The sequence below is a fragment of the Apium graveolens genome, chromosome 5 (genome assembly GCF_009905375.1).
Source record: "Apium graveolens cultivar Ventura chromosome 5, ASM990537v1, whole genome shotgun sequence".
Taxonomy (NCBI): Eukaryota; Viridiplantae; Streptophyta; class Magnoliopsida; order Apiales; family Apiaceae; genus Apium; species Apium graveolens.
The window spans coordinates 316,010,104-316,024,055 of NC_133651.1; the positions used below are offsets into that span (position 1 = coordinate 316,010,104).

The window sequence follows — 13,952 nt, forward strand, 5'->3', positions numbered from 1 at the left end:
AGACACTAAACACTGCCAAACACGGTATTATTGGATACGATGATGATGAGACTCTCGTGTATTAATATAAAAATCTCACAAATAAGAAATATCACGTGTGTTTTTGTTTTTTTTAAAAAATTGCATATGAAAAACATAAATATTAAAAGTTTGAAAATCCTTACTTCATTAGTATTTTTTTAGTATATGAATTTCAATACCATGTATAATATAAACGCATTTTAAAACCTTAAATTTCATTACAAAAATTATATATCTTCATATTCAAGTTGAATGTGAAATTATAATATCAACTTTATCATTCAAAATCCTGGCCCAAAAAAGATTACTATCATTCAAAACTGACAAGACATGTATAACAAAATTAGCAACAAAAAAAGAAAAAGAAATGCATAACAGGCCGGCCCATCCTCAAAGCCCAACAGGGGCACGTAACTGGACCAACTTTCCGTTACTCTCTTCCTCAACCTCCAGAAACACAAAACAATCTTCACATCTTAAAAAAACTTCCCTCAGTAATTGTAATTTACACAAATATTTGGATCTCAATCTCATCCTCAACTTACAGTACGTATCTATAATTTTGTATACTTACATGTTTTTCTCGTGTGTATTTATTTACCATTTTAACTTCATTTTTTTTAATTATGCAACTCTAATTTAGATCCATATTACATTCTTTTTTGTTATTATTACTGTGATTTTCAAAATTTTTATCTCTAATTCCTGTTAAATGCTGAGTTGTTATGTATGATCAGTGATGCTGCATTGCATGTTAGAAGCAGTTTTCGAATAATTTCTCAATTTCTAGTCCAGGCTGTTAAGTTTCCTTCTACCGATTTTCGGAGATTAATTCCCCCATTACTCGTATATAGTTCGATGGTTTTTTGGTTTCGTAGTGTAATTTGATTTAACTGCTTTAATTTGAATTCTGCTAATTGGATTATTAATGTTGATACTAAACCTAACTGATCGAAGTTCTTATGAGAATGTATAAATGTATTCTAATTTATGGAACAAACCGTGGAATTTGACAATATAGAATAGTTTGAGGATTTTCGAGAGATTAATCGGAGATTTTTAGAGTACTTGTTGGAAATGTTTTTAATATTTTTTTTGCTTCTCCTACTTGGCGGTTAGATCGTTAGGGACGTAATTTGTGGGTGTTTTAGTTACTGTACTTGAGATTCTTATTGCTGTTGTTCAAGATAATCATACATAATACTGTATACTCAATATTTAATATATTTACACAATGTGATTCACTTTAACAGGTGATACAACTTAAAATCTAATGGAAAAGGATATTAAGAAGAAAAATAAGAGAAAGAAGAATAAGCAGGCTAAGAATGCAGAACCTACATCTGCTGCTCCTACTGTGGCATCAGTTTCCGCTAATCAGATGCCCAATGGTTCTGATCAGAAACAGCACACCAATGTCATTCAAGATGAACATGTGGCACTACCAAGTGCAACTTTGGACAGACATGGTGTAGCAGCTAGCGATGTAAGTCGTAATTTTGATCAAACTCCTCGATTTCTGCTACTATTGAACCTCATACTTTCGGTTGCACTATTGCGTTAGCCCATGCATGATGCTACAGTTCGATTGTTCCTAGTAAAAACAATCTTGCAGCCATAGTGTAATTTATTATATTCAGTATTCATGTACTGTTCCAAACTTAACTTTGGGTTCTGTAATTTATTTTATTTATATGTATCATTTACCGTTGAAGATAAGAAGCTTTTCTGGGTGGACAAAGAACGCGAAATGTATAATAACTTATCATGGAACTATCATAATTTTTTTCTTTTCGAATGATGCCTTGGTAACTTTGTTGGGTTTATACAGGCCAGCACAGAACAGGTCAAACAAGTACAAATGGAAAAAGAGGCATATGTGAATAAAGAGGTAAAGAACTAGAGTTAATTATATTGAAACATTTAAATGGATCTGAGTGGATTACACTGTGTTACAAGACATTGTAATCGTGTGTGTCAAGTTTATTCATCTTCTCATAATAACGTTTTTTGTTCTCAAGTAATGTGACATAGATTAGATACTGGATTCTTACATGTAATACTTATCCTTTGTATAACAATTTCCAGAATGACCTGGAGCTCGAGTTCTCAAAATTACGCAATGAAAAAGAATATTGGTTAAAGAAAGAGGTAATATGAGTCGTGTGATCGAGCTTTGTACTCAATACCTTTTCATCTACAACTTTATTTCTGGACTTTACAGGGCATCCTAGAAGAAAAGATAAAACAATTACAAATGGAAAAAGAAGAATACATTAAAAAAGAGGTAATTAAACCTACCTGAATTGGTATTACATATCTTTGTCGTAATCATTTTATTATACAAGGTTTCCGCTGTTCTGCGTAGAATATTGAATATATCTTAGAACTTATATGTTTAAATTTATTAAATAGTGATATCAACATTTCCTTCTTGTAATTTTCAGGCTGATTTTGGGCTTGTTATTTCCAAATTACAGACTGAAAAGGACTCTTGGCTTCACAGAGAGGTGATACTAAGTTTGTTTATTCTATATCTGGGAAAGTTTCTACTTTTAAAAAAACTGGTGTTTCTACCTTCTGTTATTTTAGAAAATATTACTGTATCCTGCTGTTGATCTGACCTTATAATAGTTCTTCCTGTTTTTAAAATTTCTGAGGGTATGGTGTAGAATTATACCAAGTTTCTTCAATCATATTTTGAAGAGCGTTTACTTAAAAATATTAGTGTTTCTACTTCCGTCTGTTAGAGACTTACTCTTTCCTCACTGTTCCATCTGACCTCAAATTATCAACCGTTCTTAATATTAAAACTTCTGAGGTTATGGTTAGTGAGTTGATGACTTTATTTGCACCTTTTGACCTATGAAGTTTAGTATCTTTCTTTTCTGTAGAAATAATATTGAAAAGGTTTTTTCAAGAAATAGTTTATATTGTATTGTTTCATGAGTTAGTACTTTCATAAACAGAATACAATGCCCAATTGAAAACCGGTGAGCCCTTGGGAGGATATAAGATCTTGCTTCGGGGACCCAAAATCAGTTATTCTATTTATACTCTCTAAAATCCTTTACTCAATTAAGGAATTGTTATGCAGGCTGGGTACGAAGAGAAAATCAGTCAATTGGTAAATGAAGCATCTACCACGAGTTCAAAGGAGGTACTGTTTTTGTACTCCCCTGGTTCTATTCACTTACAAACACTTTGTTTTGATATCTCAAAATCAACTGATATTAATATATTTCAAATATTCCAAGAGAAATTTATCTTGATGTTGAGCCCTTTGGGACCCAATTGTAAATTGGAATTTTTATATGGTATAGAGTATCGAAGCTTCTAATATATTTTCAAAGAGAAGTGTCTCAAGTAAACTAGGAAGCACCGACACTGATACGGCGACACCGGACACGGGACACGGGGATTCGTCAATTATCAAAGTGTCCTGTATACGGGACACGGCAAAAAAAAGTTATAAAAATATAAAAAATATTTTTATATGTGTTATATATATATAGATGTATGTATATATTTGATTGTATATATATAGGGTTATAAAAGATGAAGAGGGGAGGTTATAAAAGACAGAGAGACACAAAATTAGGAGTAATATAAGATGGTTTGGGCTTAAGGCTTTTAAAAAAAGATGTTGGGCTTTTTTAAGATGATTTTGGGCTTTTCTATATGGGCTGAGTCGGTGGGCCGTGTCGGTCGCGTGTCGAACCCGTGTCGGTCGCGTATCGGTTGCCTTTTTCTGTCGACACGCCATGTGGCGTGTCGGACACGTATTCAGCCGTGTTGGTGCCGTGTCGCCGTGTTGGCCGTGTCCGACACGCATACGGCATCCTTTTTGGAGTGTCGGTGCTTCCTAGCAAGTAAATCAAGATTATGAAAGTCGAGTTTTAGAAGGCCTTAGTTTAACTTGTATCTGTGTATCGTACATGTATCTGTTTTCAATTTTTCTGTACGTTGCTAGTATTCTGTTCAGTCATTTCCACGAACTTGTAAGTCAGCTTTAACAAACTAATCTCTGATATGTATGATCCACAGGTTTTTTTAGAAGAAAAAATCAAACAGCTGGAGACAGAGAGAGAATCTTGGGCTCAGAAGGAGGTTTGATTTCTTTTCCTGCCGCTAATAATTTGTTTCCTTACGAAACACTTATCTCTTTAAAAAAAATTGTGATATGATTTTTTTATGTTTTATTTTTATAGTCATACCTGCAAGCTTGTCATATTGTTGGTCCAAACACGAGATGTGAATTGCTTAGTTCTTAGTAGTTTTATACTTTTATCGTGTTATATCTAGTTTGGTTAGCAGGGTAACATTTTGGAGTTAGTTTTATTGACATTTCACTTTAGCGTTTTGTTATACTTAACGCAATAGTTAGCCATCTCATGCTTTTCATCTATTTAGTTTTCATTTCGAGTTCATTAGAAAAGAGGAGGTTGTAGTCAAGCTTGCTATGTCTTTTTTCATTACTTTAGTGGTTCGGAAATTTGTAGGACATCACTGTAAGTGATAAAAAAACTAATTGCTTGTTTGGTTAGCAGTAGGAAGTTATTTACTATTAGAAGTTGCATTACCTATGGAAATTAGAATATCTAGGAAGTACGGAATTTTGTTTGGTTGTCATATGGGTATTCACTCTTGGAGCGTGCAAGTTACATAGGTGAAGGTGGGTGAGTAACTTCTCATGTTTAAGGGGAATTCAAACTTCCAAGGAAGTTTTTTCCTTAATTTTGTAAACCAAACAACTCCAACAAACGACACTTCCTAAGTTTTCAAGTTCCTGGGTATTTTATTGTCAACCAAAAAACCACCAAGGCATGTCGGTCACTGCGTAAGTGCTTATACTATATAATTCTTGATTCTGCTTCTATTTACTGAGTTATTTATCTGCTAATACCTCTGTCCGGTTGTATATGAGCTAGTTGTTATCTGTCCCTACATTAAGGTGCAGAAAAAGTGATGGCATATTATATTTATGTTTCAATTGTCGAATCAAAATCTTGACGTTCAAATTGATCGACAAACAAAATACGAAAAATGTAATAAACAAGTAATTATTTCTTTTATTTTCTTTAAAATTGTGAATGTCTCTTAAAAATTGGGACTGAGGGAAGGAGTACTATATAGATAAAATAAAATTGCATCAACAAATAAACAAAGTTGCACTTTAGCAACAAAATCTATTCTTTGGGAAATTTCTTCCCTTTCGGTAAAACACTAAGCATGCAAACATTTTTTTGATTGCCAGATTTTTGTTTCCATAAGTGAAAACAAGAAGACTTAAAAATTAAATTTAGAGTCACGAACCACTCGGATCATTTAGATTCCATATCCATTGTCTTCTGCATCTAACACATGTCTAGCATATTAACATGACAGTTTCTAGTCTCACAAGTTTGTTTTTCCCAACTCTAGCAATTCTTTTTTTAATATATAAAGATCTTTAATATGATTATCCACTAGTTAGGACTTAGGACATTGAATTTGGTACCTGATTTTGGCAGATTACTTTAGATTTTGGTGCCAGTATATCTGTATACATGTTCATATCTATCACTATTATCCTGGCTTATCTCGCGTTTTAGAAATAAATATTTAGTTTCAGGAAAAAATGTAAACATGTACTCCTTCCATGTTTTGATTAGTCTGACAAAATTTTGACTGATAACCAAATTTTTTTTATTAATTATATGAAATACTAAAAAATACATTCTAAACTGGATTAAATATATTTTCTAATAATGTAGGTTTAATTTTTTTTTAATTATAAAATATATGTAATTTACGGTCAAAATCTGGTACCACAGAACTAATTAAAACAGCACACATAAAATGGATGGAGGGAGTACTTATCAAGCCCCATCTACAAAAATGTTCAGAAGAATGTAATAACATGGATTTACAAGGTGTCAATCGGAGAGGGAGAGGATCAAGAAATTTTGAGGGTCTATGCTGGTTTAAGTTAGGGCCTAAGCCGTAAAGTGATTTTGACTAAGTTAGCTTTTATCATATTCTTTAAATACAACATTATTCCCACAGCGACCAACCAAAAGTTTTAATTATTTGGAATTCTAAGAATGATGTTCCATGATTTCCTTCAAATATCCACATTTGAATTTCTACTATTCTGTTTCTTCAGACCCTATGTTACTTCAAGTCTGGATTTACACTGTTTTAAAGGATTCTTAGTCTTATTAATCTATTTCCATCCTCGTAATAATAGTTGCAATTTGTTCTTTTCGGTTGTGCTTGTGGAGAAGTGAAGAGGAAAAGCATCATCTCATACGTTTTTTCACCTTAAATTTTACAGAATTCTGCCACAGAAACAATTTCCGGCCTAAATGCTGACAATGCAAGACTACGCTCACAGGTACATAGTTTAAGTCTCTGTGTGTATTTCACTGTGTGGATATGCATAGTTGAAGCACCGTTACAGATTCGGCACACTAGTTACTTTTGATCGAGCTTTTCCTTTGACAAATGAATTTAACTCTTCAGGGTATTTTTATATGTTGAAACAATTCTGCACTAGTCTATAACTTTTTTAGCATTGAATTTGTTAGATTCTTTTGGTTGTACCATAGGGTAAGCTTCTTTCTTGCGGGAAAATAATCATAAATATTGTCTAGCACTCCTTACAATACATTATACTAAGATGACGATAAACTTGTATTCATATGTTTAGCTGTGCCTACTTAGCTATTAATAAATAATATAATGTGCAATTTTCCACTCAGCTATTCACATATCATGTACTAGTGAAGAATTATAGTATGTACACTTTACAACAGGTATGTCATTTTTATCTGATACGGATATTAAAATCAAAGCCTTGCAGGTAATGGAGTTGGAAGAATCCCAGAAGAATCTCTCTCAAGAGAACCAGCAACTATTAGAAAACATATCAGGCCTTCAGAGACAGATACAGAAATCAGCTCATTTATCCAGTGAAATTGGAGTGTTGGTTTGTAAACTTGAACTCTCTTATAAAATTGTGTGTCTGGCTGCATTTTAATGTGCTAGTTCTTGTTATGCCTCACAAAAAGTTGCCCCGTCTAGAATTTGGGACTGGTGGTTTCAGTTGGATTTGACCCGGCTCTCTGTATACCTTGATGTGGTAGTTTAATACTTGACTCTTCAGTGATGTCTTATTTCAAAAATTAGTTAATATATAACTCGAATGAATTTTGTTCATGACACTCTCGTCTCTTAACTATATTTCACTAAAGCTATTGATAAAAATACTGTTGAGTCCGACAACTTTTATGAGGCCTCCTCTATATGCTGATATTATTCTTGTCTAGATAACCTTTATTTGCGTCCCTCTTTGTCAGGAAAAGGAGCACATTAAATCAGAGATGCTTGCTGCACAGACAATGGTCGAAAATTTGCTTCTTGAAAATGCAAAGCTTGCTGAGAAGGTAATTAAGCATGTACAAATGCAACAAACTTTCCGATTACTCTAGAAAATATACGGGTTCCAGAAATAAATGATCAGGCCTTCCAATTTTCATTGAATATTCATTATATTATTAAGACAAGAGTATGAGCTTGATACTTCTTGATGTTATGTGCATAGAAGTCCCTGTTTGTATAAAGTTTTGTATATAAATTATGATCTGCTTGCTATTTATGTATATTTCAGTTGAATGCTGAGCGTGATCTACCGTGCACAATGGCTGAATTGTCTTCAGGCGGTTCAGATCCAGTGGCTAGCACAATCAAACCTGCCAATAATGCTGAACATTCATCTGTTATCACTGATCCAATTAATCTGACTGCCGAAAGAGTTTTAAGTATACCTGCTGCAGAGTATTTAGCTCCTAAACCTGATCCAGTAGCTGGTACTCCGGCAATAGTTGTTGATGATGTCTCTAGTGAGTATCAACCTCTATTAGAAGAGAAGACAATGCCTGTCGAAAATGGTGAGGTTTCCCAAGAGGAGTTGTGCAATCATTTCAACCACAATGACAGTCCTCTAATTCCAGATACTGAAATCACTGTTTCCACAGAAATTGAGCAGATTCCACCGGAAGAGAGTGAAGCGAGTGGTACAAACTTGTCGGTGGAAGATTCTAGTAGTGAAGAGACGTCACTTGTGCCAATATCAGATGCTCCACTGATTGGTGCTCCATTTCGATTCATATCTTTTATGGCTAGGTACGTCAGTGGTGCTGATTTGGTTAGTCAGGGTACTTGAATTCTCGGGTGATAACTCCCCACCATTATCTGGGTATAATTATTGTTTTTGTATCCGGAGTAAAATAGTTGAAGAAATCATAGGTTAAAGATTGGCCCGAATAAGGTTAATTTATAGATGCTTAGTAATAGACATGTATTAACAACTTTGAGTTAGAGCGGGTTCATTGTTATTTTGACCCCATTTCTCATGTAAAACCACACATAATTGACTAAAATCATTATTTTGTCAACTACTAACAGTCGTGGCTATTAACTTTGGAGGTATCCACATTGAAAGTTTGAAATGTTTTAAATAATTTTCTAGTATAAGATATTTTTACGATAATTTTTTAAACGAGTCAATTTTGAACACGAAGAACAAAAATATGATAAAAATGAGTATACAAATTTAAAAGAACACTAAAGAACGAGTCATATATAACAAGTCATTTTTGACTGTCATTTTGAAACATCGTCTTTGTAAATTGCGGAACGCTAACTTTGAGTTATTTGTTAAATGAAAATAATGAGTTTTTATTTACGGCAATTTGGGCTGGAATGTGGCCCAAAATGAGAAATCCAGTTAAGATGAAGTAGTATAGTCTAGTCCAAGTCCAGTTGTAACAACGTTGGAGACCAGAGACCTGCATCATCTTCATCGTGATTCGTGAACCACTTGTTCGAAATGGAAACGTTGAAGCTCGTCTCTCCTTCTTCACTGTAATTATAAGTGTTTACTTTATTTATCATCTTTCATAATTCATGTTTTTATCAACTGCCTATTATATATGTGTATGAATGTATGTATAAATCAGATTGGCTAGCCGGTCTCAACTATGCCAACCCTCACACTTTACTCCTCACTCTCCTCTTTTTAAAGGTTCTCTCTCTCTCTCTCTCGCCCTCTCTCTCTCCCTCTCTCTCTCTCGCCCTCTCTCTCTCCCTCTCTCTCTCTCCCTCTCCCTCTCTCTCTTTTTCCCTCCCTCTCCCTTCCCCCCCCCTCTCTCTCTCTCTCCCCCCCACTCTCTCTCTCCTTCTCTTGTATTCAAATTTAGTTTATTATTTTACAGTTGAATTTTCGAGAAACTGAATTGACTAGCTTATAGTGATTGCTAATTTTTAAAACTGAATTTACGATATATTTATTAGTTTAGTTTATCCAATGCGACTAGATTTTGATATAATGTTAGGTTGTAACAGTCTATTTCATTGTACCAAGCTTTAGAGTAAAGAATTTTCAGTTTTCATTTCACCTATGTGTTCATTTCAGAATTACCTTAAATGCCTCTTTCTATACTTCCCCCTTCCATTTACGTCTTTACTAGTGCTTTGATTTTGCAGTCTGTTCTTTATCCTCCACCCTCGTTAGTTTGAAAAACGACCTTCTAATAGACCCTTTATGCCATACATAGGAATTTATTTTAGTTTCTTACTTGTGAAAATTGGAAAATGAGGTACGAAGCTTGTTTTCCCCATTTTACTGATAATCGTATATAATTTTCCATGTTAGAAGTCATATTCATTATCGGATTGCAACTCTAGAATTGAATAAGTGAGGCTGAAAGCATACCGTCCCCTACCCCAATGCATACATATAGCTTGAGTCTTCATTTCTCTTCCAAGTGTTTTATCCTATGCCTAAATCTTCAGTACTAACCCTATCCATAAAACAAGAATCCGACACTTGCAAATAAAATTAGTTTGTTATGGGTTGGTTTGATTTTGTTTTCTTAGTAAACTGTGGTCTTACAAGCTAGCATCAGACAACTTAATGGTTGTACGAATATTGTATGTGTGTTTCTGTCATACATATCGGCATTGGAATTGATTTAAGATTAATTAGTCTAGTTTAACTTTATATGAGATATTAGAGAACTGCAGTTAGCACAAAAATAAAGCACTTGTGAATTTTTACTTCCAAACAAAATTGCAGTCGTTTCGGCATTTAGATTACTGCAATAACTATTGAATAGAAGTATGTATCTTCATGATTCTTCCAGGAAGCAGAAAGCTGAGGATATCGCAGCTGAAGGCTGGATTTTGGGAATCCATCAGATCAGGGTAAGACAGGATATGTGATCTTTTAAAGTGTTGAGCACACATATACAAATGTGTTATTATGTCTTGTTGGAATAGGTCACAAGAGTTTGTGGTGTAAGATATTTGTTAATCCACATCCGACCTTCCAAAGTTGTACATCAATGAGAAGTTCTAGGTATCAGATATGTTCACACACCCTACCGATGGAATTTATTAGGGTGTCAAGTGCATGAAATAGCTATTCTTTGTGGGTCTTGTCTTCAATTTTCAACGATTATCACATAGGGCGTCACTGACTAAATGTGTGGATTCATCTGAAATTATAAATAAACATTTCATCTTTGTGACATGCAGGGTTGTGTAGGAACACAAAATGAAAGAAAATAATCAGTACAAACCCTATAGGCCGTCCTTTGATGAGTGGCTATCTGGCTGGTCTATATGCAATATATGTGTCCTAGGAATTATAATATAGTCAACTACTACCAATATTTAACTAGGATTCAAGTGACCTGAACCTGTGGGCTATTGCAGGATTATGAAGAACAATACAACACAGGTTATTGAGTCATCTACTGAAGTTGAAGAAGATGAAGAACCACTTCCGGAGGAATTTGTTCTTGTTGAGAAGGCCCGACCAGATGGTGTAGTTGAACAGATTATTTTTTCTTCAGGCGGAGATGTTGATGTGTATGATCTACAAGCCTTATGTGATAAGGTGATTGCATTTGCAGGCTGTTTCATCCATCTTTGAGTGCAATTTCTTCCACATGTAGACTATATCACTTGGGATGTTCCAAATAATTTATCAAAGGCATTAGAAACGTTGAATAACTTTGCTGTCACTTTATAAATCGAAGGCTTGGCAATGAATTATCACTCTGTCATGATTATTAAGCCGTCCATTCTCTTGTGATTACAATTTTTAGTGTATATACCGGCCATCCAGATTTCGGCTACTCATGAACAAGCATGTTCTTATTTTGTTATTGAAGTACTTTACCTACTGGTCTTAATAGGTTGGTTGGCCTCGTAGGCCACTATCAAAACTAGCTGCAGCTCTAAAAAACAGCTACATGGTAGCTGCTCTACACTCCACAACTGTATCAGCTGAAAAAGGTACTAAATTATATGCTATTTAAAGTTGCTCTCTGAATGTGCTGGGTGCTTGATGTTTTATGTTTATTTTTTTTATATACCTGCTCTTAAAATCTTTAAACCAGTTGCAATTGCATTTACCTTTTCTTTTTAAAATATATGATTAATATCTTAGTGTACTTGGAAGAGTTTCTTGGCAGAAGGGGATGGCAATAGGAAGCTAATTGGATTAGCTCGTGCTACATCTGATCATGCCTTCAATGCAACAATCTGGGATGTCCTTGTTGATCCTGAATACCAGGTATACCTCACTCTTTGTGCCATGTTACCAGGCTGCATGTACAAGCATGTCACTGGTTGATCATGTACATTTCCCTTCTTTTTTTTTTGGCACGGCTGTTTTTTTGTCAAACACTTGGCTGGAATCACTGCTGATGTGCTATAAATAGGGTTTGGAACCTTGATTCATGTTTCATTACATAATACATTAATTCGGGGATGTTTCTTGATTGACCACGCACATGTTCAACTCTCCTGTTTGGGTATATTGATGGTTGGAACCTAAGTTTTAAGTTTTCTTTGATGCCTTTCAAGTGATTACCCTTTTTAAGATGGTGATTACCCACAAAGAATATTGCAGTTTTGACTCTTGATCTCAATTTATCTCCTAATTCTAGATTTCAATTTCAGGCTTGGTGTAGAACTAAATTGCAATGCAAGAATTTAATATTCTTCTTGTTTTTTAAATGGCGGTGTTAGCACTAGGGTTAAATGCGTAATTTCCTACCTTTCTCTGATTGCCATTATATTTCACGCACACAGAAACATATGCGACCATGTGAAGAACTCTATCAGAACTATTTCTACGCTGTAGTATGTACTTTGTTTTGACTATGTTTAGCCTTCAATAATAGTTGTTGCTCTCTATATGTACAGGGACAAGGTCTTGGGAAAGCCTTGATTGAGAAGATTATAAGGGCTCTGTTGCAAAGGGACATTGGAAATATTACATTATTTGCAGACAGTCAAGGTATTCAAATACGAGTTAATGATCCTTAGTTCACTGCAGAAAAGGAATCATCTTAACTTTAAAGAGTGTTAAGCGATAGGATGTGAATAAGATTTTAATGTTTCTCTGCTATGTAGCGCTGTTCTCTACTAATCTGACCTCGTTAAAATTTCGCAAACTGTAGATAATAAATTATTGTTTATGATGAGAGGACGATAAAAGGAAGTGGCATTGTTCTTTCAAATTATTTTATTTTGTACGAGGAACTACCCCACATTAGTGCGGGATTTCAAAGCTCGGGTTATGGACTGCCCCTACCCATAACCGGGTAAATCCAGATTCAACTAGAAGGGCATGCGAGCCAAGCGTCTCCCTGGGGAGTCGAACCTTGGACCGCCTTGATAGCTGGCACTTGCTCTTACCAACTGAGTTAACCCGTGGAGCTAAATTGCCCCTAGACTGTGCAATATAATCTCAGACTTGCAGATTATTTTTCCTAGGAAATCCTCCAACTATATAAGCTTTACAAATAGTTGATATGGAAAATGGTCGTGTGAGAGTAACTTTGGCATGGAAGAACTCATAGGCAAATTGCCAAATTCAGCTTTACAAATTGTTAATATGGAAAATGGTCGTGTGGGAATAACTTTTGCATGGAAGAATTCATAGGCAAATTGCCGAATTCCCTTTTGAAGACGAGTAAATTAGGTCACTTCGCTAATGATTCATGTTGGATGGTGAGTAAACAAGGAGTGAGGTTACTTCAATATGAAAGGTCTATTTTGCATATTCGGTCTTGTTTTAGGTTCACTTTTACTGTAATTTGTGTATTCTAAAAACTTAAACTAACTTAATTCCATTATACTTCTATTGCAGTTGTGGAATTTTATCAGAATCTAGGTTTCCAACCTGACCCGGAGGGTATCAAAGGTATGTTCTGGTACCCGAGGTTTTGATTTCTCTCCGATGTTAAGAAACACTAATTAATGCCAATACATCGCGGCCTTCCACACTCTCGATTAAATGGGTGTGGCACACTGGGAGCGGAGAATCTGAATCTGTATTTGTTATTATAATTTTCTTAAATGTTGTAGCTTATTACTATAATATGTAAAAGTAATCTTTCTTAATCGTATTTACGTATAATTTTGGGAATCCAGTTACATGTGTGAAAGCATAGCATCTCCTGTAGGTACTTGCCTTAAGTTGACCATGTAACAACTCTGGTATTCTGGGTAATCTGTTTTTATGTATTTTATGTCATGGTTGGAGTTGGTATAAGAATATGTACAATTGGTGTACGAATGTCCAGCTTGAGAAGATAAATGATTGATCCACCATTACAGGTAAGTTAGAAAAAATCTAAAAAACTGATAAGACGTTGACAGGCATTCTAATGGCAGTCATTCATTCTATATTCCGCGTGGAATACGCCAGGTTTGTTTGGACTTTTCAACAGAGTTAGAAGTTAGAACCTCGGTACAGTAAGTAGTAATTTTTTTTTTTTATAAATATGACTTATAACCTTACAAATGAGTATCTGTTCTCATAAATCTCGGGGTGAGCGAGGATCGAACCCAGTACCTGGGACGAC

General features: G+C 34.7%; 2 protein-coding genes across 4 annotated transcripts; both read left to right on the forward strand.

The window, feature by feature from the left end:
• Positions 1-430: 430 nt before the first annotated feature.
• On the forward strand, positions 431-8,484 carry LOC141659531 (uncharacterized). Of its 3 annotated transcripts, XM_074466447.1 has the most exons (13): positions 431-567; positions 1,275-1,507; positions 1,853-1,912; positions 2,110-2,172; positions 2,246-2,308; positions 2,469-2,531; positions 3,119-3,181; positions 4,069-4,131; positions 6,341-6,400; positions 6,869-6,994; positions 7,365-7,451; positions 7,676-7,955; positions 8,043-8,484. In XM_074466447.1, exons 2-13 carry the CDS (start codon positions 1,295-1,297, stop codon positions 8,228-8,230), a joined length of 1,329 nt encoding a protein of 442 aa, XP_074322548.1. In that variant the 5' UTR covers positions 431-567; positions 1,275-1,294; the 3' UTR covers positions 8,231-8,484. The 3 variants fall into 3 exon arrangements, with proteins under 3 accessions (XP_074322548.1, XP_074322546.1, XP_074322547.1); XM_074466445.1 differs by having other exon boundaries at positions 7,676-8,484; XM_074466446.1 differs by lacking the exon at positions 431-567 and having other exon boundaries at positions 614-1,507; positions 7,676-8,484.
• Positions 8,485-8,810: 326 nt separating this feature from the next.
• Positions 8,811-13,659, forward strand: LOC141659532 (putative acetyltransferase TAP2). The gene is made up of 8 exons (XM_074466448.1): positions 8,811-8,931; positions 9,027-9,091; positions 10,212-10,272; positions 10,786-10,969; positions 11,271-11,370; positions 11,550-11,650; positions 12,286-12,379; positions 13,235-13,659. The coding sequence occupies exons 1-8, from the start codon at positions 8,897-8,899 to the stop codon at positions 13,312-13,314; spliced, it is 720 nt and encodes a 239-aa protein (XP_074322549.1). The 5' UTR covers positions 8,811-8,896; the 3' UTR covers positions 13,315-13,659.
• The last annotated feature ends 293 nt before the right edge of the window (positions 13,660-13,952 follow it).